A 25,427-nucleotide genomic window follows, 5' to 3' on the forward strand; every position below is an offset into this window, starting at 1 on the left:
TTTGAGCAGGACAGGGCAGGGTTTCTCAAGCACAGCACCTGCCAGAGGCTCTGAAGCTGAGCCAGACCTCTGCACTTTGGGTGAGATGCCCCAGCTCCTGTGCCCAGCAAGAGTCGTCGCTGCAAACACAACAGGTGGACTCTGCCTCCTGCCCCCACCACAGGTCTGTGTGCCCACAGCCAGGGACCAGCTCATCCACCCTGAGCCCAAAGGACTCCAGCAGATCTGGAAGGTGTTTTCTGCTTGCTTAAGGCTGTGTTTGCAGGCTGAGTATGCACAATGGGTGAATGGGATTTTGAAAACACTTGAGAACATTCCTTAAAAATTGAGTTTGCTCTCCCCAGCTGCTTTTGCACCTTCAAAGGATGCACATACCTGAGTATTCTTGTTTGGATATCAGTTTTATAGTTCAGAAAGGTGAAGTCCTTATTGCCAAAATAAATATGTTTGAAAGGTCTAAATATACTGTTCTGTGCAGTTTAAATGCTGCCATGGTAACCTGCACTGCAGGATGATGGGGAGTGGCAGCAGCAGTAAAGCCATGAGCTGCTGGGTTTGCTGCTTGCCTGGAACTCACACGGAGTGAGTTCCAGGTAACCTCAGGCTGAATCCTGCAGAATGCAGGGTCTTGTGTGGCTCCTGTGGCTGATGCTGGCACAGACTTCCAGCTCCAGTTGGGGCAGCCCATGGGGTTCTTCTCTTTCCAACATGCCAAGGCTGGAGCACAGTTTTCTTGTTTGCTACCAGCCTCAGCATTCAGGTGTGATGAGCCCTGGCAGGAGGCCCTGGGTGAGCACCACCCAACCACCAAGGCAGCCAGAGCACCTGTGGGACTGCAGGGTATGAGGGCTGTAGGTGCCCACCTCATGAAGGCCTGTGGAGAACCCTCAGCCTCTGCTCCTCTCCCCCACTGCCATTGTGGAGGGAGCTGAGCACAGCTCGAGGGAAATGCTGTCCAGGGCAGGTCCTGAGCTCAGCAAAACTGTTTGTCACTCTCACAGTTTTCTTAGTTTTGGGGGGTTTTTCCTCTCTCTTTTTAATACAGGTTATGTCTGAGTAATACTAGTGTAAAAAGGCTGTGAGTATATGGGGGCAAAGGCTGGGAGTTGAAATTCTTCTTGAGGTACTGAAGAAGTGATCTAGAGAATGAGAGGTTTCAGTTTTATAAAGAAATTTCTAGAGACAAAACCCTTTCCAGCAGGTTTAGGCGACCCTTGAAGCAGAAGAACAGGTGTCCCCATGGCACCTGGCTGGAATGACCAGGGGTGCAGCATCTGCTGCCCAAAGGGAGGGATGGGGACAAAGTTCTGCAGCCCCAGGCTGCAGTGTTGGTGGTTTTGGGGAGACCCTGCCCTTGCAGCTGGTGCAGCCTGTACAGCCCCCAGTGAGGACCCTAATTTTGAGGAAAGCTGTTTGATTTTTATTTTGAGGAGTCATTGTTATAGTGTGATGTTTCAGTGATATAATGTTATAATTTTGAGAATACAAGCTTTGTTGCATTTAATATTGCCATCACAGCCGTGCTCTGCTTGTACTGCCACTGACCTTAAGTCCTTGCTGCCTGTGAGATGCTTTTAAAATAAAACCCAAACCTGTGCAGCTGCATATAGTTATGCCATAATAGCTTTTGAGCCTCGAATACCAGTGGCCAGTACTGAAATCCTTTAATTACATTTACCAAATCTCCAAAGACACGACAGAACTCTCTAGGGAAGAGCTTGGCTTTCTATCATGTGCTACCAGTTTTACAAGGGAAAGGGTTAAAAAAAAGAGGACCTGTATATAGAGCCAGTAAAAACATGGTGAAGGATTTGTCATGTTTAATTATTTTTTTTCCCTACAGATGCAATCTTTGATCTAAGAACAAAATCCACTGTTTGTCAGACGTTATAAATTATATTCCAACTGCTAATTATAAAAAACCATCAGCTAAACTGTATTACAAAAACTAAGCTGTCTTGGATAGGAGCCACTGGTCTGCTGATGAGCAAATGAATCCAGTCCCGTCCCACAGTGAGCTGGGCAGCAGCAGCTTAGGTTCCCAACCCACAGAGGAGAAGGTTGGTAGGCAAGCAGTGGCCACACTGTGCCAGCATGAACCCCCAGTCCTGGGGCTGCCTCAGCCCTCCTTGTGCTGATTCCCAGTGGAGCAGCTCCATTAGGAGCTGACTGGAGAGAACAGGTGGCCTCGGGAACAAAGCCAAGCCCTGGAGCCAAGAGCAGCCTGAGAGATCTGTGGGGCTGACTACAAAGGGGCAGAGAAAATGCCTGCTGGTGAGAGAAGGGGGTTCCACCATGGGGTGAAGATGCCACTCCTTGTTGTGTGATGTGAAGAGTTTGGGTGACCTGCACGTTGTCCACTTTTGTTAAAGCAAGAGGTTTGCATCTGTAACACCTGCTGGCCTCAACAGGCATCCCCCACCAACACCCCTCTGTGGCTAAACACACCTGTGAGAGGGGCTGGCCCACCAGCCCTGGAAGAGACAGCAGGTGAGGGAAACACGGACGTCAGCGGAGTTTAACCGTGGCCCTCGTGACAGTGACGGGAGGTTTGTGTTACGGGGTGAAGTCCCTGTCCCCAGAGAGCAGCACTGTGCTGACAGCCTGTCCCACTCACAGCAGGGCAGGGGTGGGCACCGTGTCACAGGAGGGCTGCCCAGGGTTTTGCACAATCCTGCTGGGGCACTATCAGTTAGATAAGCTGTGTGTCGTATGGTCAGGTCAGGATAACCCAAAGTCAGCACAGACTGCAATAGCAGCAGGTGCTTTCAGGGAGTTAAGATAATTAGTAGTTTTGCTTACATAATAATAATAAATTTTGGCTTTAACTATGTTTTAATACTTGTAAGTACTTGTTTCTAAAGGTACTTTCAAGGCATTCTGTTGGTGAAGTGAGAACAGCAGAACTTGTGATGGTTTCGGTTCAGCAAAAATATCCATTGCCCTGACCCCAACTCTCTCTCCCTCAAAGGGTTTGTTGGGTGGTTGATAAGAAGTTGATAACTCAACAAAATTCACTATGCCTGTTAATAATTCTTCTATAAAAGCACAGATTTCCCCCTGCAGACTTCAGTCACTTTTAGCATGAAGGGACTCATCCTGACCCTGGTGTTCGCCCTCGTGGGTAAGTTGAAGCTTTACCATCACTGCTGAGCTGTGACAGCCACTGAGATCCTGAGTAAATTGTATCTCCTTGGGGCTTTTCAGGATTATTTACAGCTTCATTTGCTGAAGCCCTTTTATAGCTTCAGCTGCAAACTGTTAGATTTCTGTGCTAAGCTCAGCAGCAGGAGAAAAGCCAAGCAAGCAGCAGCTAGTGAGGAGGGCTTGGTGTCCTGGGGGTGTGGGCTGAGCCCTATTACTGGTGGTTCATCAACCATTAGCACGCTGACTTAATGAATAATATATGGAAGGATCTACAGAAATGAGGTTTTTTTTTTCATGAACATTTCTCTTTTCTTCCTCACAGAGGGCCAGAAGCAGGACCTTGGTAAGTGGCTCCTCTGCCAGCCAGCAGCTCCTTTGCTGCCTTCCCTTCCTGCCTTCCCTTCCAGCCTTGCCTTGCCCACTGCTTGTAGCTGTGTTTTGGCAGTGGCAACTTCACCTTTCTTTGCTAGGATGGTTGAAGTAACATCACAACAGTCATAGTCAAGGAGGTGTTTCTGTTCTATTTTTTCCTAACAGAGCCTGTTTTTCATATGGGCAAGACCTACCTGTACAGTTATGAGAGTATCATTGTGCATGAGCTGCCTGAGAGAAGGCTGGCCATGGCAGGGGTGAGGCTGGCCAGCAAGGTGGAGATCAGCCGTGTGTCTGACAGTGACCACCTTCTGCAGGTAAATCACCCTGGCCTTAGGAACCCACCCACCCACTGATATCATGCAGCTAAAGATGCTTTGTTCATACCTTCAGGCTGGAAAAATAAGTGACAGAAAGACACAGAGCTCACACAAAAGCTGTGGGCCCTACCCACTGCTGGGATGACCGTCCAAAGCTGTCCAAGAGGTTTCCCTCAGTCAGAGATGATTCCCCAGCAAAGGCAGAGGTGTGGACGTGGGCACTGAGCTCTGCACCCAAGGCACGGTAGGGAGAGCTGAGGGTACTGCAGGGGTCAACAGCTGCATCCAGAATGCTTTGGCTTACTGGCAGGGACCTACAGAGAGCACCACAGGTTTACTCACAGCCTGCTTGTCTGCAGGAAGGAGCTGGAGCTGCTCCAGCTCTGCTGCCATCACTATCTGAGCCCTCTTGCTAAAGCTACCTTAGCTTTGCCTCCATACAAAAGATATGGCTGGCAGCTGATTCTAAGAAATGTCCTTAACACAGTTTGACTAAGGTAACACTAAGCTTGAGTATGAACATGAGTATTCTAGAATGAAATATCCATGTTTTTTAACCTGGTCCATAGCTTAAAAAAGTTCAGCACTGGAATTCAGATATCACATGAGAAACACCCAATTGTCTCCATTATTCCCCTTTTGATATTCTTCACATAGGTATTAATTCAAATGTGAAGAATTCTAATGGTAATGCCTGTGTTTATCACAATGATATCAGACCTGGCAGCACTGTTACTCATCAAATAAGATTAAACCAGACAGCTTAAAGTACTGGCATGGCACAAAAGACCACAGACTGGGATTGAGAAGACAGCAGGTGGGGAAAAAGCTGTAAGAGTTGCCCTTTAGCACCCACCCTAGGAGTTTTCTCAGTCTGTAATCCTGCAGATGTATTAGTGAAACAGTGTGAAGGCATACCTATTGTCTGACTTTACACACCGCTGCAATTGCAGGCTCTGTGTAACCTCACCAGAGTTGCTACAGTGTTAGCAGTTGCAGACAACAGTCTTGAGTAGGATTTAATTTGAGAAAATGTGACAAGAGGCAAGCCACCCTTGCAGCACTGATTCTAAATGCCTAAAATAAAGCAGAGCACTGAGCCCACACCTTTTCCCTCTACTCAGGAACATGTACTTTTGTGCACAAGGGTGGGAGGTGTGTGTGTAAGTATGGGACTGGAGAGGTCTGTGCATGCAGGCACACACTTCCCACTAGGTAGCAGTCAAGGACTTGTGCACAAGCTTTACAGCTGGAGGAGCTCAGAGGGATGTCAGCCACTTCCAGAGGTGTGAGCTCTGTCCCACATCAGTTGTGCCATGGCTTTGGTGCTCTGGTTCGTGCTGGACCTGGAGCAGCAGCCAGAATAGTCCCTGTGTGTTCAGGCAGGCAGCTTGGGCAATAATGGCTTGGCTGCCTTGCAGACTGAAGGGAGATCTCACTTGTTATCTGTGGGAAAGGAGTGAGTATCCTGTCTGTACTGATTGTTGGTAGCTGGTGTTCATAAGTGCCTGGTTTCTGTATTATAGCACTATTTCAGACTGGTGGTGAACACTATGATTGTTTTCCTATTTTTGTTCACAGATTCAATCACCAAAGCTGGAGGAACACAATGGCTTCTTGCCCACTGACTCCTTCACTCCGTCTTCGAGGCTCTCAGAAACCATTGCTGCATGTCTCAGCCAGCCCTTTAAGTTTGAATATACTGAAGGAAGGGTTGGAAGTATTTTTGCCCCCGAGGACTGTCCCATTCTGTGCACTAACCTAGTGAGAGGGGTTCTGAACCTGCTGCAGATAACCATCAAAAAGTCACAAAATGTGTATGAGCTACAGGAGGTTTGTTTTTTCCATTCTGATTTTACTTTTAGTCTCATTTTACCATTGAAGAGTAAGTTATACTTCCCAGACCGTTTTCTTTGACCTTATTATTGCTGTTTCAAGTGGGCCGTTCACTGTGTTTAACCAATACTTGCAGGCTGGGATTGAAGGCATCTGCCAAACCAGATACATTATCCAGGACGACAGCAACAATAACCGTGCCACCATTTCCAAAAGCAAGGACCTGATGGACTGCCAGGATAAAGCAGTGAAGAACCTGGGAATGGCATACATCCGGCCCTGCCCTACCTGTCCCCTGGTAGGAGCAGCAGGAGCCACCGCTGTCCTGCTGGGGCGTGAGCCACTGCTCAGCGCCAACATCGCACTGATGCTTGGGGAGGGCTGGCTTCTCTGGGCTGACCAGCCCATTCCTGCTTCTGAGTGGGTCTCTTTGCACTTCTAGAAAGCCAGAAACATTAAGGGCACAGCGACATTCACTTACAAGATGAAGTATGATGACAGCGGGACATCATTGACATCCGCTATGTCGGACCAGGTGTACGAGATCTCTCCTTTCAATGAACCCAACGGGGCAATAGTCATGGAGGCAAGGTAGGCACTGTACATGTCCTTACACTATCACAGCCAGGAAGAGATGCCTAAAAGTGCTTATATATTTACTGTTGATTTGTGAGATAGCAAGAAGCATCTGGCCTGTGGCTGCCGAGGGTCAAAACATCATATAGCCCTTGGGATGCCCAGCCCAGGATGCCCAGGACGTTTCAGGTAGCCCGTGCCCTACTGTTTAGGCCACTCAAAATATCTGTGCAACCTCTCAGAGACTTAAGCAAACTCTCACAAAGGCTTTTGCAGTCATAAGACTTTTCCAGATAATCCTGAACAATGGATGATTAGAGAAGTGCACGCTCCATTTGCAGCCCTGCTGGGTACCCCTCAGTCTGCTTCAGTGCTGTACAAGTCTTCCATGCACAGACTGAGGTTACTGTCTACTGATGCATTTCCCTCTTTCCCTTGAAGGCAAGAGCTCTCTTTGGTTGGCGTTAAACGGCCTCCTATCAGTGCACCAACATCTCAGCTGCAAAAACAGGGGAGTCTTCGTTACCATTTCTCAGGAGAGCTACTCCAGATGCCAATTCCTCTAATAAGGATTAAAAATCTAGATTTACAGGTATTAGAGGCTTACTTTCACACACTTTTACTATTTATAAGGTTAACAGGTCATCACATAATTACTCTAGACACGGATCCTTCCAACTGTCTGTTTTTCCCACAGTTAACAGAGACGCTGCGGCAATTAGTTCAGAATAATGAGAAAGGAGACACTAAAGAAGCTTCAGCCAAGTTCTTACAAATGGTCCAGCTTTTTCGTGTAGCAACCCTTGATCAAATCAACTCTTTGTGGCTGCACTTTGTCAATGAACTCCCCTACAGGTAACTGTGGCCTTCAGCCAGGGTTCCTGAGCAGAGGCACACTGGGCAGCGAGGATAATGACTTCTACTTTTCCTGGCAGGCCCTGGTTCCTGAGTGCCATCTATGCTGCTGGAGCTACTGACACATTCAGATTCCTGAAGCAAAAAATCCATGATGGGAAGCTGAACATCTGGGAAGTATCAGTGACTCTCCCTCTCGCCTTCTATTTTGTTACACCAAACAAACAAACCCTAGAAATTGCCTCAGTGAGTACAGATCATTCTTCCTTCTGTTTTCCCATTCACTCCTTTTTAAAGGTGAATTAATAGTTGTTGTATCAGTTAAAGATACAACATACCTCCAACTAAATTTGTAAAATGTGGTATTAACAAAAATGGGAAATGCTTCAGAAAATGTTTCCAAACACCTGTTTCCAAAAGTTTGTAATTATATTTTATATTAAACCCCACAAACTATAAGAAAACTGCTGCTTGTTCTTTTTGCCAAATCAGAAGTTAAAAAGAAAACGACAAACTCAAGAATATAATATATAATCAGTATCCAAAAGAGCATACAGCATGACTGGGGCAAATCTACTTAATTTTCTTGTAGCTGAATGTCTAGCATTTTATTTAATTCCTGAAATTATTTAGAAACAGCACAAATCAATTTTACATTTCTCAAATGCATTTATTGATAAATTCAGCTCTAGTTACTAGAAATAGTAAAAAATGGTACTTCTTCCTTTTGCAGACTTTTCTGACATGTCCCCAAATCCAGAAAGTACTGATCCATAGGATAATTGTTTACTTAGGATATGGTAGCATGGTGAATAAATACTGTGCTCAGGCTTTACTCTGTCCAAATGAACTTCTTCAGGTATGTGACTCTCATTTCTTGTTCATAAAAGGTGAAAAATTTTTAAAAGTGCCTTTAATTTAGGTCTCACAGTGCTGGCAATTAGGTAACTCACTGTTTGCATGCCTCACTCAGGGATGCAAAGACAGAATGAAACACTGAGCTGATGCCTTTGAAAGATCAGGTTGTAACAGATCAGAATTTCAAATGTAGTACTAGAAGCCCATGGGGATAATGGATCCTGTAACCAGCCTGAAAACTTGGATTAAAGCAAAATAATTATGACTCTGTGGTTCTACTTTTTCATTAGGTAGTGTGTACTTAAAAGATGTATTAAAAGGGCAGTAAAGTGTGAATGTAAGCCAAGCTCTAGGTCATACGTTAGGGCTTCCAAGGAAGACCTGGTACACAGTTGTACTTCACTGTCAGAAATATTTGGGACATTGTCCTTGGACTGTGCAACTCCAGCTCCCTGCTCAGCAGGACCTGAGCAAATACTGAGAAGTACTGAGAAGCAAGAACTGAGCAGTACTGAGTACTTGTTGGTGTTTGACATGTGTTTAAATCTTCCAAAAAGAAGTGAAATAAAGCCAAGCCACCAGAATGGTAATTCCGCTTCTCAGAAGAGCAAAACTGTTCAAGTAAACTTGAAATTGTTGTAGGAAGTGAAAAATATGCAAGTACAATTTGGCAGGGCTGGCAGAGGTGGCCCTGGGAATGACTGAACTTGGCATCAGCTCAGTACTGCCTTTGAACTTGCAAGAGACTCCTTGGTGCAGGCACCCACCTGGAATCGTCTCCTACACTCAGGCTCAGGCACAATTCAAAATCAATGACAACACTGTGCAAGTAGAAAACCAAGTTTATTTCCATAGTCTGTGTTTAGCATCCTGATGGTGAGATTTTTCCTGGGAGAGAAGTCTGAACAGCTCAGTTCTGGGATTTACAGCAGTGATTGTTTTGCTTGCTATGGCAATGCACATTTTTATGCTTTATTACAAGATCATCACCTGGTAAGGTTAACAGTGTCTGCTTCATTTTCAGCCACTCCACGACCTTGCTACTGAAGCCATCAGCAAAGGTGATGCCAAAGACATGTCCTTGGCCCTGAAAGCCATGGGCAATGCAGGAGAGCCAGCCAGTGTCAAACGCATCCTGAAGTTTTTGCCAACATTTTCCTTGGCTGCAGCTTCATTACCAAACAGAATTCATGCTGATGCTGTGTTGGCCTTAAGGAAAATTGCGAGAAAAGACCCTGCAAAAGTAACTGAAATTATTATTTAAACAAATATCTTAAAGGGTATGGGTTGGGTCTGCTTAGTTATTCAGGAATAATAAAACCATCAGGTAATGTTAGCAACTCTGGACAGGCTTCTCAGTTATTTCCTCTTGCCCATGCTGCAAACTCCTGCATCACCCCCTCCTTGATGATATCCTGGGGAAGAGTTTGCTTTAGTCACTCTAATATTCAGCCCAATGGCAGTTTCTGGCAGCCCTGCTCACTGTACACCCAGCAATATCTTCATTTTCAGTGACAGGTCCTGTGCCCACATCTCTTGTTTGGGGTTCTGTTCTCCATCCTTTGCAGAGCACAGCTGCACTGGAAACACTGCTCATTGGGAAGTTACAGGTTATTCAGAGGTTCTGTTTTCCTCCTGTAGGTAAGGGAGATCACCCTCCAGGTCTTTATGGACACTACTCTTGCTCCAAATGTCCGAATGGTGGCTTGTGTTGTCCTCTTCGAAACCAAGCCTGCTCTTCCAACAGTAGCAGCTCTGGCCACCTCGCTGCTGACAGAGCCCAGCCTGCAAGTAGCCAGTTTTGCATATTCACACATGAAAACTTTGGCAGCAGGCAAGATCCCACAGCTCCATAAACTGTAAGTAGAGAAAGAAGTGCATTTTTAGTAGAAAACTGAGATTTTTTTCTTGCAGTTTTCTAAGAATTTGGTCACAGTCAACTCTTTTCATATGATTTTAATTCCATTACTCAGATCTGCTGCTTGCAATATTGCCATGAAATTCCTGGGCCCCAGACTTGACAGGCTGAGCTATCGCTACAGCAAGGTCATTCAGATCAGCGACTATTCCTGTGAGTACCAGCTGCCCTGTGCACTTCCTCGGCTTAGGTGGCCAAATGCCTCTATTTTGTTCTGTGATTTTCATCCAAAATCCAATCATGAATGGTGAGTTTAGTGCACTCTTGAAATAGAAAAAGCGGAAGAACCTCCTAACATGCAAAACTGCCTGAGACTCTTCCACAAATCTCTGGTATCTGCTGGGGAAAGTGGTGCTTGCACATGGGTTTAGGCCTCCTTCTTCAGTCCCTGGGATCATGTTGATTCTGCCTTAGAATGAAGTCCTCCTCTTGAGGCTGCAAACTTGAGGACCTGTGGGACTGAATCCTGACAGAAACCCTTGTGATCTACTACAGCAAGTAGCTGAGGTGGTTTATGTGTATCAGACACCTTGGAGACCCTAATTTCTGCTGGTTTCTATTCCTTTGACAGCTCAGTATCAGGCTGGTGCCATTTGGAGGGTCTATCTAATGAACAGTCCCAGCACCATGTTTCCATCTGATATAATCACAAAAGTAAGAGGATATTATGCAAACACTGCAATGGATATTATCGAGGTAAGTATTGCATTAAGGCAGCCAACTTTTGCACTGTGATGTAGTGTTTAACTCCATTTCTAGCTGTGAGGGTGGATGTGGAAGGGAAAATTTAGATAATGATTAGGATTTTACTTAGGCTTCTTTTATTTGGGTTTCTTGACACATACATTCGTCAATGAACACACCCAGTATAGGCATGTAAGTCTAGGAGCAGAAGAAAGCTTACACAGCAGAACATCCATCTGCCCACCTAAAGTCACGTGGAATCCAGGGTATTTTGTATAAGTACAAGGAAATTAAATTTCAGCCAGCAGTACAGCCAGGGCAGCACAAAGCTCCATGTAACAGCATGCAGGAATTTACACAGCTTCTTGGGAAAGCTTTGCAGCCTGGGCTGAGCTCTGCACTACCCTAAAATTATCCCTGTTGACTAATTTAAGGCTGGTTGGCTCAGCACGTCCTCAGCATCTGCAGCCACAGCCTGCAGTCATATGCCAGGTAGGCATGTCCTTATAATGGCTCCACGAAACAAGAACTTCGTGTGGCCTCAGTACATTAACACCAGGCACAAGAGTTTTCCTGAGCACTCTTGTACTTGGGCTGTGATGCCTGACTCTTTCCTACAGGTGGCTTTCCGGTCACAAAGCCTAACCAAGTTTATGAGGAAGCAGAACATTCCCTTTGCTGAGTATGACACGTACAAGACCCTGAAGGAGCTGGGTAAATCGGTACGTCAGGGCACCCTTGTGACCTGTCTGCAACAGACAGCTCCTGACAGCACCAGGGTTGCATCACCCACCCACTGAGCCATCCCTTTGATGTTTCTGGAAGAAAGGAGTCCGTCATCCTGTTCAGTCCTGGAAAGCTGTACTTACACTGTGTTTACTCTCTCAACAGATGCCACCTTTTCACTCAACATGTGTCATCTCTTAATGTATAGTACAAAAGATGAAGATGCTGCTGGGAGCCAAAATGTTTTAAAGTATATGTTAGAACACACTAAGTGGTTGTTCTTCTCTTTTAAAAACGATAATTGAATGAGGTTTTTCCTTCATGAATCCTTGGGTGTCACCTACTACTTACAGCAACAGAAATTACCAAGCCCTTACCTCATCCTTACATGGGGAAACTCTCTCTGAAATCAGCTATGCAATATAAGAAAGGCCACATTGGTTCAAACCTGTAATATGTCTATTTGGTTTTTGGCTAAGGAACCACAGTTCTCATCCTTCAGATGGGATCTACTCTTTGTTAATACATTACTCCATTTTAAGTGACATTTTCTGCTTCTTCCCTTTCTCCCCATCTCTCCTTAACACCACAGCTTCTGGGATGGAAAGAACTGCCACCTGAAGACCCCCTGGTATCTGCTTACATCAAAGTATTGGGTCAAGAGATTGCCTTTGCTGACATTGACAAAGATGCCATTCAACAGATGATGATGGTACTGACAAGGCTGTTGGCTTTTTATCTGCAATACTGAATAATTTCCCTTCTGCATCTCCTTTTACCTACTTACCTACCCTGTTTATCTGTTTCCAGAGTCTAACTGGATCATCAGACTGGCAGCCAGTGGTAAAGAAAGTGGTGGAAGAGGTCCAGAGAGGCATTTCAGGCCGCTGGACCCTGCCAGTAATGGTGGGTGAGATGCGGCACATTGTCCCCACCATTGCTGGCCTGCCACTGGAGCTCGGGCTGTGTGCGGCCACGGTGGCCCAGGCTGCGGCTGATGGTGAGCTTGGGATGCCAAACTGGGCAGCTTCCCCACCATAAGTGTGGCTCCAACCTCTCTGCTGAAATTAAATCCCTCTATAATCTTGAAAAATACCCCAGTAATGTTGAAACATTAGTGACCAGCTGCCTCCAAAGGGCTGGAGAAGAGTAATTAGGATATTTCACCTGAGACATATTTGTATAACTGTGATTTGGATTAGCAATATTTAAATAAGCATGTAAAGTATTTCAAAATGTAAAAGCACTGCCCTTGCATTAACTACTATGCTTATTGAAAGTATTGTATCCCCAGAATTTATTGTTACTCTGTTCATATAATTTCTGTCTTTTTCAGTGGATGTAAAGGTATCACCACCAGTATCTGACAATTTTACACCATCACAGTTGTGGGAAAGCAAGCTGGATATTCATGCTGACATCAGGCCAAAGTAAAAAATTACATATATTTTCACATACACAAGGATTTATATTTATAGTTACAGTTGTATTTGACAAAGATATGTGGTGACATGTAGCTTTACAGGGGTCTTACTTGTCCCAGATTCTGTGACATGAATGTGCTAGTCAAGAGCAGCAAATCTGTAAGAAAGCAACACAATCCCCTGATGCTTTACAACCCTATAAAGCTAGCAATATGCATGGTATCCCACAGGATACTGTGCTGTTCTGCCATTGCTAAAAATGCTTGCATTTGTATTTGTTCAATGACTAATGATGCTAAAATGTGAAAATATGTTATCTTAGGTATCAAGTTTTATATAATTTCATCACAGAATTGCATCATCACCTGGCATAAGCCAGAAGGATTTCAGGGGGGAAAGGGAAAGGCTTCTGAATCTGCAAAAGCAACAGTATTAATAATGATAATGGTAACAAAGACGATAACAATAATAATAGTAGCGATAATATTAAAAAAATAGGCAGAATCTGAAGCTATGAGATTCTGGAGTTAGCCTGTCCTCAAGCAATGGACCAGCAACAACTCAGTCAGAAAGTCTATGTCAGCTCTGTTTTCCAGATGAATCACTTCACCTGTTCCAGCAGCATTTCAACTTTTTTCTTACCTTTTGTGATAAATCTCTTTGCTCATCAGTAGTGGGTCTTACAATAAAAAGAACAGCATGAAAATGTAATTTTTCATTTCAAAGTTAAATTTTTGCATATTAATATATAATTATCCCTGGTTTTATTTCCACTCTTTCAGAGCATATTTCCATATTATTGCAATGATGGGGATTAATACACAGTACTTTCAGAGTGGTTTTGAACTTCATGCAGAGTTCAGTGCCAACACTACAATGAAATTTGATGCCAGGTTAAATATGAAAGAGAAAAATTTGAAGATTGAAACCCTTCCCTGCCATCAAGAGGCTGAGCTTGCAGCTGTGAGGTACAGAAGTGCTTTTTTAATTTTGCTTGCTCTGTGCTACTGATCGTGAGTTCCCTGTTATAAAATCACAAGTATACACTACTTGTTAAGGTCTGCTATACCTTGGCAGCCACATAAAGCTTAGTACTGTCTTTTTTACACCAGCAAAGATGGGTAGAGTGAAATCAGAAGGCGTTACTTGTGTGCCATTTATCACCTCCACAGGAGTGAAGTTTATGCTATTTCAAGGAACATGGAAGAAGTAGATTCTGAAAAGAAATCCCAGATTCTCCCCAAAGGAAAAATACCAAGTATCTCTGACCAGCTACTGCAGTCAACAGAAGGATCTTCAAAACCTGCTAGCTGGAAGGTAAGGAAGCCTCTTGCCACCCATACTGCAGACAACAGAGAACAGAGCTCAGAAGAGCTGGGCAACCCTCACATGGGAGCTGGCCAGCCAGATCACAAACACAGGAATGGTGAAATTCAACAGGGACCTGATATCTCCCAAAACAACCCTAAAATACAACGGGTTCATGACATGATCCTTCACAGTCCACTCACTTTTTTCACTGCATGCAGGCAGGGCTGCTTTGACAGCATGTCTTCCTATTTCCCTACAGTCATGGGAGGGTGTCTGAAATTCACATCCTTTGCACAATATCTCATTTTTTTTCTGAATCAGAATAATGTGAAAAATATGGTTCTTGGGCAGGATATAGATTTTTCTTTCTGAATCCTGAGATAATCCTAAGTGGATTGCAGAAGCACATTATTTCATGTGCTCTTCAGCTTCTGAGGCTGGTGTGGGAAGGCTACGCTGGCTCGCAGCAGGAAGGCTAGAAGCCTGAATGGATGCAGAGGGACTGCAAAGAGCCCTGCAGATTTTCATTGGGAAGTGTGTTTGTGAAACATTGCCTGAGAAAGGGTGGGCAGGAGAGCTGTTCTCTTCCACAGAGCATTTTGCAGGAAACCCCACTGCTTCCAGTGCCTGGATCTCTAAATCTAAGCATCGCTTCCTTCTTTAGGCAGGACTGTCATTTTCTTCATTAATTGGAGGAATTATTTTAAGAGCTGGGACAATTTTTTTTTTTTATGGAAAATTACTTTATCTGCCATATTTTTGTTTCATGCAGCAAACTAGCATACCTAATGCAATATCCAAACGACACCAGCAAAGTTCAGAAGAGGTACAGCACAACACTGCAAGAAGAAGATTTTACGCACACAGATTCTGTAAAAAATTTGAAAGTTTGGGATGCTCTACTTGTCTCAGCCTTAAATCACAAAATTCTGCTTTCTTAAGAAATACCTATCTGCACAAATTATTTGGAGAATTTGAAGCCAGAGTGATTTTAAAGCCAGGTACAGTCGTAACAACTAGTTTTTCTCTCGATCACTGTAAATAATGCCCAAGCAGCATAACCCTAGAATGCCTTTTGCCTTTAGTTCATACAGATGCCGATATTGAAAAAATACAGCTGGAGGTTCAAGCAGGATCCAAAGCAGCTTCAAAAATAATTGAGGTGTCAAGCTCAGGGTCAAAGGAAGAGGGAGAGACATCTCCGTACGAGGACATTAAAGCTAAACTGAAGAAGATTCTAGGCATTGAAAATGTGTTCACGGTAAGAGACTTTGAGCATCAGAGAGGGAAATATTTCCTATAATGAAGCCAAGGGTTTCCACTGTGGAAAACTGGCATGGGAAAGCAAGGAACTGGGCTGGGAGGAATGGGCCTGAGTGAGTTCTGGTACAGCTTCTGCAGTGTGTGGGGACAAAAAGTTCTATTTCCTTGGAAGCCTGTGGTGAGCATCTTGTCTGACAGCCAGGGAAATGTTACAGAGGAAGCTATAAATTCATAATGCTTTCAACTGTTTTTGGAGGCTGCGAATAAAACACGGCGCCGCACAAAACGGATTAACCGAGAGTACCAGACTGCAGATACAGGCCTCTGGGCAGAGTCCAGCACACCCCATCTCTCCAGGTCATCCTCTTCCTCTGCTGCTTCCTCTGCTGACAGCAGAGAGCCTGGAAATCATCACAGGAAAGATGAAATAAAGCAATCTGGGAAGAAGCGTGGCAGCAAGAGCAGCAGCAGGAGCAGCAGTGAGAGCTCTGCTAGCAGCAGAGTATGCAGCAGCAGCAGCAGCAGCAGCCAAGACGACAACTCTGGGGACAGACACTGCAGTGGGGACAGTGAATATTCCAACCAACTGGTAATTCACTCTGGCTGGACTTTTTTATATTTCTTATAGTGATTGTTCTTGTACATCAGAAAATTGTGTTCATAGAGCATGGACCAAAGAAAGATGAACCCTGATTCTCTGAAGCATTTCAGATCAGAATTTTGACATTTCAGAATTTTTCACTGTAAAATATTTCAAAAATTTAATTATTTTTTCTTTTTTTTCCCCCCCATACTCAGAACTGAAATTTTTAATGCATTTATCAAAAGTTAGTTCTTTATTTTCTCTTGGGTCTTCTTACATACAATCTATTTTCACAGGCAAACACACCTGTTTACCAGCTTTTGTTCAAGCCAGAGGATGAACAGGTACATTTACTGCATATACTGGAAGTAGCCAGGGTGTACAGCCAGTCTTGCTGTCTTTGCTGCAATTAGATCCTAGTCCTCTGAGAATAAAAATATGATAAATTAATTCTGCAACAGCTTCCAGTGGTAAGCACCTGGTTCAAAGCAATTCTTTGTTTTTGCAGGACACAGGAGGGGAAATCCTCAACATCAGCATCAGCTCTTCCTCTTCCTCAGATAGTGATGAAGACATCTCTAGAGCCATGTCTCAGGTGACTGTCTTAATCTGCAAGAAATCCAAACATTTACTTTGCATTTCCAGCCGTATTTTTATAGCAGAATAGGAAAATTATGGTGATTTAGCACATTAGGTATATAGAAAGAAAATTAACTGTTTCTTATTTTATAAAGGTGAGAACTTTGGATAGTCATTTAATGTAATTTATAGCATTTATAATTATGAATGTTATATAAAAATACAACATTTATAATTAGTAATACTTAATATTCATTTAATCCAGGCTACATTTTTAAATGAAACTGGAATGTATTGCTGTATATGTTGAAATTTGTCTTGCTCAGTAAATAATTCACTATAAAAATCAGAACACTTTAGAAGTGTTGACCTGCTGGATCAGAAACTGGTTTCACAGATATTTTCATTGTGCATGTTTCTGTAAAAGTTTAGGAGTTGACTCTGCCACTCTTTTGTTCATTAGGTCCTCACTGCAGAGTCCTTCTGCTCCTGTTAGCAGAACTGCAACAGGCCTTTGAAAAAACCTTGAGTTTGCAGCAAGGCTCCAACTTGAGATACTCCTGAGAGCAATCCAGGTGTATATTCAGGAGTGTCTGCATGGTACATAGTTAATGGTAGCTGATCCTCCTATTAGAACTGAGGGAATCTGGAGCAGATTTCAACAAAGAAAAATTTCACACATTTCAGTCAATGACCTACAGGCCTACAAAATAACAACCTTGGCTTTGCTGAGGAATCCCTTCTGCAGCAGCAGCTCCCAGTTGCTAGTGCAAGTAGCTTGTGGAAAGAAGGCAATTGGATCAACCTTTTCCCCCACCATTTCCATGCAACTTAAATTCACCTTTCTTGTCCATCTTTTTACCACATTACTACTTCCCTGAACCCTTTCTCAGCCACAGCCTTGTTCTTTCCCCATTTCCCACTAAGCTCTCATCAACTCTCTCTCACCCAATTCTTTTGTGTGTCTCTGTCACTTGGACCTGGCAGCACAGGGAGGAGTTCACAGCAAATTGCACCTGCAGCTGTCTCCTGGCCAGGTGGGGACTGCCCACAGCTCAGGTAGGATACTCAGGCAGGTGCTGCTGCTGGCCACAAGGGTCCAATGCTGAACAGGGCCACATGCTGCTCCTCGAGCAAGTGCCAGGCTTTGGACTGCCCTGAACAGATCCCCCTGTAATACAAATTATTTTTGTATTACAGGGGTTTTAAACAGGTTGTCAAGGTAGTTTTATCAAAAAGGCTATTAGTTTAATTGCAGTTTGGCAAGAGAGCAGTGCTGAGCTGGGGAGTATTGGTTCTTCATCCAGTACTATACATCTTTATGTTGTGTTGAAATTACTTTACAAAAAAATTCTCAGTGAAGTCTTACTTGCATAGATCATGCCAGTGGTTTTACTATCGTAATTCTAATGCCTTGTTTATTTCTTTGGTCTCTATTTTCTCTCTACCTGAAGCCTAGATTCTTGGGAGACAGCAAGCCACCAATACTGGCTGCAGTTCTTCGTGCCATCAACAGAAACAAGCAGCCAACGGGATTGCAGCTTGTCCTGTACACTGACACACAACCCAAGAGGTGGAGAATACAGATGTTTGGTTCAACCATCACAGGACCAGACAGATGGAAGTTCTGTGCTGATGCTTTAGTAATAAATTACCAAAAAGTATCAGTAGGTTGAAAATATCAATCAGTTCAAATAAAAATGAAACATAGAGATCTAACTATGTTTTATGTAAAAATTTATTTATTTCCCTCCACTAGGGTTCTCTTAAATGGGGAAAAGATTGTCAAGACTACCATATTGCTACTCAGATTGCAACAGGGCAATTTGCTGCTTATCCAGCTATGCAGATGAAGCTGGAGTGGCTAAAAGTGCCTTCAATAATCCGAACAACAGCAAGATGGTAAGATTTCGTTTTAGTTTTTGAAAAATATATGTCAATGTCCCAAATATTTACAGGTTCAGTTCTGTAATTTCCAAGCTTGAAAAATTCCCCTTAATCAGTAGGATATTATAAAATCAGATTGCATATGTTTGCTTTCTCTGTATTCATTCTCTAAAGCATACTGCATTTTCGTTTGCAAGAAAACCACCTGGGATGATGGGATCCACCTCATCTATTGCAGACTTGTAATTTAAATTGACTGAATCAGGAGATTGGTCTTGTCATGCTTCCTGATTCATGGAGGTTCAGAGCAGAAGCCTGACCTTGGTTCTCTGAAGAAATCAGTCTCTTACTTTTTTGCTAATGCAGGCACTTGCCTCTGCCTTCTAAAGCAGATGATACAAATATTTCCTATAAGGCTTATGCACATTAAATAACAAATGTTTTATGATATTTAATGTAAGAAAATTGTATATTCTGGGTTCAGTTCACACGTGTCCCCTTTCTCATGAAATATCTGTCACACTTATTCATTGTATCCCTCCACACATTTGCCTGCAATAACATACAGATCCACATTGAAGCCTATTTTTTTGGCATAGTGCTACTAAAGACCAGACATGTACAGCAACTCAGTTAACTAAATACACATACAAGTTTTCACATTAAAGACATACAGGTGATTTGATTAAAAGTCTGCTGAAGAGGGTAACTTCTTACAATAGATTGCATTATCCAAAACTGTTATCTGCCCTTATTAGAGGAGATGAAACCATCTAATTGACTATCCTGGAGCAAAGCCACAGAACTTACCTTTTTTTCTGCTCTGAGACTACACCTTTATAAAAAGGAATATTTTCTGTATTTCTCTATTTGAGCCTCAAGCTTGTTTGGAAACTCATTAGTAGAGATCCCTCCATCAGCTTGTTGACAGTCTTAGTGGGCAAAGGATCCTTGCCTAAAGTTATCACTGCAGAACTGATATATTAATGTGAAATATTAATTTAATATTTTTAGCATGTTAGTATTTGGAGGCTTATGTAATTTATGCCTATTTTTAACTCAGAATGTGTTTAAAACAAATCTGCCATATTTTTCTTCTCATATCACTCTCCCATCCAGCCTCTTGAGATCTTTTACACCAATTCAATGTAAATTTGCCTGCCCCTCCTTCCATATACAACATCACCAAAAACATGTAAAACATGCCCTGATGCTAACACAGAATGCATATTGCTTTATGGTGGTATTTTAGTGTGAACAAATAATAACTATTTCTTTCAAAGACAATTAATTTTAATCACTTATTTCCTCTTTTTTCAGGTTTTACTCATTTCTTCCAGGAGCTGCTTATGTTCTTGGGTTTTCCCAAAGGCAGCAGCTTGGTCCCTCTCACCAGGCAACCTTGGTTTTGGCTTTGACATCCCCAAGAACCTGTGATGTTGTCTTAAAGTTGCCAGAGGTAACAATTTCCACCATGGTTTTTATCCTGAAGCAGTCAATACCTAGGAAATGGATGATTAAGGGCTTTTTTTAACCTCATGATTTAAAAAAAAACAAAACAAGCAAAACTATAAAGAAGCTGCCTTCACAAGACATTATATTCATGCAGTTGGTTTTACTATGAAAATATCTTACAATGTTTTTGTCTTTCTCATGCAGCATTCAAGCATAAGAAATAAGAAGCAGGTTAGAAAACAATCATCATAATTGATAGCACGTTAAAAAATAACTTATTAAAAGCCCACTCCTCCCAAAATCTTTAGAAAGATGATAGGTTTTCCTGCATTCTGGAAAAGACAGTAAAACCAGGTTGTTGAGACAGCCAAACAGCAGCACTGCATGTATAGGCAGAATCAGGGTGCACATCTCAGGTAAGCAAACTTTCAGCCTGAGAAAAAATGTGCAGCTACCCAAAAATCTGCAAATTAGTGACTATCCAAATTCATTTATAGCACTGCTGTTCCATAGGTTGCAGATGTGCCACATTGTAGAACTATTTCATGCTGTAGACAGAGGACTTGATTTCTTTTTCACTCTGACCAAATCAAGATGCTAATTTAGATTTCAGTCAGCACAGTTCTCTTGGAACATTAGAGGAAAATGCTACCTTATCTCTACACTGTACTTTGCATTTCCATTCATGTTTGTTTCCTGCCTGATTTTCAGCTCACAATTTACGACACAGCCATCAGTCTCCCCCTGCCAGTCCCTTCACATCCACGTACACTGACCTCAACATTACCATCCTCTGACTGGAAGGTCTTTTCCCAAGCAACACTTACAATCCTTGAAAGTCTTAAAGGTCAGTAAGTAACTATCTGCACAGCCATTGATTGACTTTGTAAATTTCGTAAACATGATTTACACTTTTAGTGTAATTTTTTTATTGTTATTATTTATTTAATTAAAAACAGTTGGAATCAGATAGAAATAAAGCATCTTATGAAAATCTGTGAGGCTGCAAAGATGCAAAGAAATGGAGACCTACTAGGAAGATTAAACATTCAGTTCCATGCCAAATAGTGCTTTCAAATACATCCAGTCCCAAATGAATCCATTTCAGCTTCACTGCAACAATTGTTTGTGAAGAAAATACAATATAAAATTATGCAAGGAACATCTAAGCGACCCCTGATTTGGGGTGCTCTGCTTCATTAACACTGTTATGTTGAAGCTGAAACAGCTCCAAAAGTATACTCAATAATTTCAAATCTGCACTTTGAGTTTGAAGGGATTATTGTTTGATTAATGCTGTATTAAGAGCTAATCACATTATACTTACTTAGGGTAAGCTTTAAAATTAAAAGCTTTATGTAATCCTGCAATAAAGAGTCACATTTTGCTTGGAATCAGTGGGATAATATCATACCATGCATATTTATAAGGTGTCCTTGTCCACTGAAAGGGGATTGGAATTAGATGATCTGTAAGGTTCCTTCTAACCCAAGCCACTTTTGAATTACTACAAATAAAATTTAATCTGACAGAATTAATTCACTTCTACATTGAAACATGCAGAACCAGAAGATTTTTTTTTTGTCTTTTAATTAAAAAATTAAAATAAAATCGCTGTCTTATAAAATGCTTACTTTTTACTTGTTTTTTTTTTTTTTCAGGTCATTGTACAGTTTCCCAAAATAAGATCACAACCTTCAATGGCGTTGAATTTAACTATGCAATGCCTGTAAATTGCTACCATGTCGTGGTGCATGACTGTAGTCCAGAGCTTAAATTCCTGGTGATGGGAAAAAGATCTGAAAAGTCTGCTGACCCTATAGCAATAAATGTCAGGCTCGCCAGCCAGTAAGTAATTGAAAACTTAATAAAAAATAGATGCCATGCCAAATATGCTATAAATGAGGATCAAATTGGTAGGGCAGACTGGCATTAGACTCATGCAGAAAGTACTGATGTCAATGGAAAGATATCTAGGAGTGTCACTGGGGTTTGGGACTTCGTCGTTTAAAAGTGCTTCTGAAATATATCTGAGATTCACAGTAACCTCAAGTCTTTACTGCCCCAAATTCTTCATTAATTTGTTAGAATTTAACCATCTCATTTCAGTACTTAGTGATTAGGCAGACACATAAACTAAAAATCCAGAAGGAGCTATTGTAATCATTAGTCTGGCCTCCTACGCAAAGCTAATAATTAGAACAAATTAGAACCCACGCTCATTACAGCAGAGTTGCTGAGAAGTGGACATAGCTAAAAAGGACATTACTTATCCCAGATTAGAGGCACTTTCTTAGGACATCTCTTATGCTCTAATCTATTTGAAATTAATTTAAGACATCCTTTGTTTCAGCAGCCTCCCCTAAATTGTACAGGATTATGCATATTAAAATCATTGTAGAGAATGTTCTTCAGAGCACATAAACAGACTTTGATCTGTAAGGTTTCATTACAAGTAATTATTTATTTCTGAAAAATGTGTGCCTAACTATGCCATAATATTAAAGAAACAGAGGGAATCTAGTACTCCCTGTACCTGTTTTTTGGAAGAACACAAAGATGCTTGTTTTATAGACAGTATCTTTTGTGATAAAGGTATTCCTCATCACTGAATCATTCCTGATTGTTTCATACAATTGTATGGGTGTGCTTTTGATATGCTTGAGCTTCATATTTCTTTATTAGAGCAAACAACGCTCTGAGGAAGATACTACAATACACAGACTGTTCAGGCTGTAAGAGAACTGCCCTAGGGAACCCAATCTTCCTTTGAAATGTAAAGCAGCTTCAATTTATGTGAAGGTAATAGCAATTAGGTTGTTCTGTGGCCTCGAGCAGCCACTCAGAGGCGCATACAGCCAGGGAAAGGTGTACTAGGAGCACTCCTGCTGGCACACTCTCCTGGCCCCCTCAATCTGCCTCCTAAAGGCTAGAAGGTGATTCATGCCAGAATGATATGAGCATCCTGCAGTGATGGTTCTGCCAGAACAGGAAATTGTAAGCTGAGTACAGCAAAGGAGAAGCATTTGTTGACACTAATTTCCTTTATTTAAAGTGAGATTGACATGTATGTTTCCAATGGATTAATCCAGTTGAAGATTAACGGTGTCCAAGCCCCAAGAGATCTTCCATACACATCTAATTCTGGTAAGAGACTCATCTTTAGATTTTGTTTAATCTTTCCTGATCTTTTGAAGGAGAGGACATGATCCTGCAAACCTTACAAGATAATATAATTCTCATTTGAGAAGAAGTTAGGAGATTTTAACATACCTCCATGCAAGCTTTTCTAGTGGGTGTGCAGGAAAGATGAGCAAAGAAAGAGATGCTGATTCTGTGCATCTTTGCACAGACCAAAAACTGCAGGGCTGTGGTATGTTTTGCTGATTCCAGAGGCCCACAGAATGAGCATTTAAATGACCCCTGTCACAGCCACCCTTGTGAGTGGCTTCAGCTTCTCCCAGGGCAGGGAGCAGTAATCTTTTTACTTCCCACCATCTCTTTTGAGATTCTTTAGAGTGTGCATTATGTCCCCAGGAACTTAACAAATGGTTCAGGGGGGACCCTAAAACAGTAACTTCATTTTAGAAAAGGTCTCATTTTGCTTTTTTGTTGCAGATGGAAGCTTGCTGATCAGCAGTGAAAAGAAAGGACTGGCACTAAAAGCCCCAGATTATGGCATAGATAAACTATATTATGATGGGCATAGGCTTGAGGTAATTTTTAAGTTACTTTCAGTGGGTTTAGTTTTAGAAGAAAAGCATTTTCATGCAACTTTTCTGTATTTCCACAAAGATTCAAGTTGCTTTCTGGATGGCTGGAAAAACATGTGGTATTTGTGGAAAATACGATGCTGAGGTGGAAAGAGAATATAAAACGCCCAGTGGATATTTAGCTAAAGATGCTGCGAGTTTTGGTCACTCTTGGATCGTCTCAGAAAACCCCTGTACTGGAGGTACTAAGATTCTAACATATATTAATGGCATTGCTTCCAACTAATTAATTAATCACTCAAATAGGTGGTATATTCATTGTAGCACAGTCATCTTGTTTCTTGCTATTTTTGTGATTTGTGGTCATAGACTAAAAGAAGAAAAAAAAAATCTGTTTTTCCTGAGTTTGATAGTTCACTGCAAGTTCTAGTTTTGTTGGAGTTTTTTAGTCAATGTCTTATTCATTGTGTGTTCAACTCAAAACTCCTTAAGTTGATAACTTAGTATGAAAAGGAAGTTGTTTGACTGTTGACAAAAGTAATTTTATGCCATCTTTAATAGTTTCATTCTTTATTTTCATTCTGTTATTTCCTGGCTTTTAGTTTAGATTAAAAAAATAATAACTAGTCCTGACTATCAAACTAGAGGGCATTTGAGGTGGGAAAATCTTGTTTTAATTTCCTCAGGCTGAAGATAAACACAGTCTGAAAACTTCAGCCTGGGAATGATTGATTGTTCTTGCCATCCTACATAACGACAACATGAATATGTTGGTTACATTAGGGTGCACTGCACATTTTGTGTGGAACACAACCCTCTGGGCATGTGTTGGCCCTTCTGTAAAGTACCCTTAGGTCAAGCTTCCCTGGGGTGACTGGTCCAAGAAAGCCTGGATCACAGACTTAAGGACTAAGCTATTCAGCCACAGCAAGACAGGTGTGATGCTGCTCACAGTGCAGAAGAGGATAGATATATGGATGTCTAGGAGCCACTGCTGCCCTGAAATGAAGTGCTGTCTCAGTTTCAGTAAAGTTGATGGTCAGCTGACCAAGGTTTTTACATGTACCTTTTGGATTTGGACATCAGTGTCCCACCTAGATCCCATCTGACAAGCCTCTGTCCTTGCAACCACCCGCCTCATCTTCTCATAGCCTGAGCCTTTGACAAAAAATTGGTTCACTTCGACCACATTAGCTTCATTCAGCTTGTGTCACACTGGTCATCCATTGGTCTTAAGAGTTTGCCAATTCTAAAAATTAAGTCTAGAAAGTAATTTATCTAAACTCTGTGCACGCTTTAAGACGGTTTGTGTTTTGTAGCTTGTAAGCTAGAGCACAGACCTGTCAAAAGTGAGAGGCCAGGTTCATTTGAGAAGACTGCAGAAAAATGCTTCTCAGTGGAGCCAGTCCTCCGCTGTGTACACGGCTGTTCAGCAACCGAGACTGTTCCCGTGTCCGTGAGCTTGCACTGCGTTCCAGTCGGTGAGTCTGGTGACCCGGGACACAGCACGATCAGTATGTGTGACTGGGGTTCTATGAAAAACCCTGAGGTGCACCGTATAACACAGGAGTACTCCGATGCATAACCAGCCCCTTTCTCCTTCAGACTCCTCTCTCAGACTGGACGGGCAGCCTAGGCTGGACCGGAAATCCGAGGACGTCGTGGCCTCTGTCCCCGCTGAGACAGCGTGCTCCTGTCGGCGGCAGCTGTGCCCGGCCTGAGCCCCCTCACGGACCCGCTCCGTGTGGGCTCAGCCCGGCCGGCACGGCTGGCTCGGGCAGCGAATGAGCCCGTCCCCTCCGGGAGACCGCTCTGCTCTGCTTCTTCTCCTGGAGACCCTGGAAACAGCCCTGGCCCCCTGCCCCGGGGTGACCTTTCAATAAACAGCTGCTCTGTGAACGCCCTCGGCCGAGCTCATTT

The 25,427-nt window shown here is 42.6% G+C and overlaps 1 protein-coding gene and 1 long non-coding RNA gene across 2 annotated transcripts; one reads left to right on the forward strand and one right to left on the reverse strand.

Moving 5' to 3' along the window:
- Positions 1–2,998: 2,998 nt before the first annotated feature.
- On the forward strand, positions 2,999–25,410 carry LOC111932854 (vitellogenin-2-like). The gene is made up of 35 exons (XM_023932162.2): positions 2,999–3,124; positions 3,470–3,490; positions 3,685–3,836; positions 5,421–5,672; positions 5,812–5,973; positions 6,118–6,266; positions 6,693–6,843; positions 6,949–7,106; positions 7,187–7,352; positions 7,840–7,965; positions 8,989–9,207; positions 9,606–9,823; positions 9,938–10,035; positions 10,454–10,578; positions 11,187–11,288; positions 11,885–12,004; positions 12,103–12,292; positions 12,629–12,722; positions 13,499–13,684; positions 13,889–14,033; positions 14,800–15,028; positions 15,113–15,288; positions 15,547–15,879; positions 16,170–16,217; positions 16,382–16,468; positions 17,907–18,119; positions 18,212–18,354; positions 19,660–19,798; positions 20,506–20,641; positions 21,456–21,642; positions 22,850–22,941; positions 23,413–23,510; positions 23,590–23,749; positions 24,827–24,988; positions 25,113–25,410. The coding sequence occupies exons 1-35, from the start codon at positions 3,085–3,087 to the stop codon at positions 25,226–25,228; spliced, it is 5,193 nt and encodes a 1,730-aa protein (XP_023787930.2). The 5' UTR covers positions 2,999–3,084; the 3' UTR covers positions 25,229–25,410.
- LOC147651664 (uncharacterized) lies at positions 12,738–24,931 on the reverse strand. The gene is made up of 2 exons (XR_015290360.1): positions 24,848–24,931; positions 12,738–16,482 (listed from the first exon to the last, which is right to left on the reverse strand). It is a non-coding gene; the product is annotated as an uncharacterized LOC147651664 (long non-coding RNA).
- Positions 25,411–25,427: the final 17 nt, after the last annotated feature.

Source organism: Cyanistes caeruleus, chromosome 9 (assembly GCF_971803275.1).
Source record: "Cyanistes caeruleus chromosome 9, bCyaCae1.hap1.1, whole genome shotgun sequence".
Taxonomy (NCBI): Eukaryota; Metazoa; Chordata; class Aves; order Passeriformes; family Paridae; genus Cyanistes; species Cyanistes caeruleus.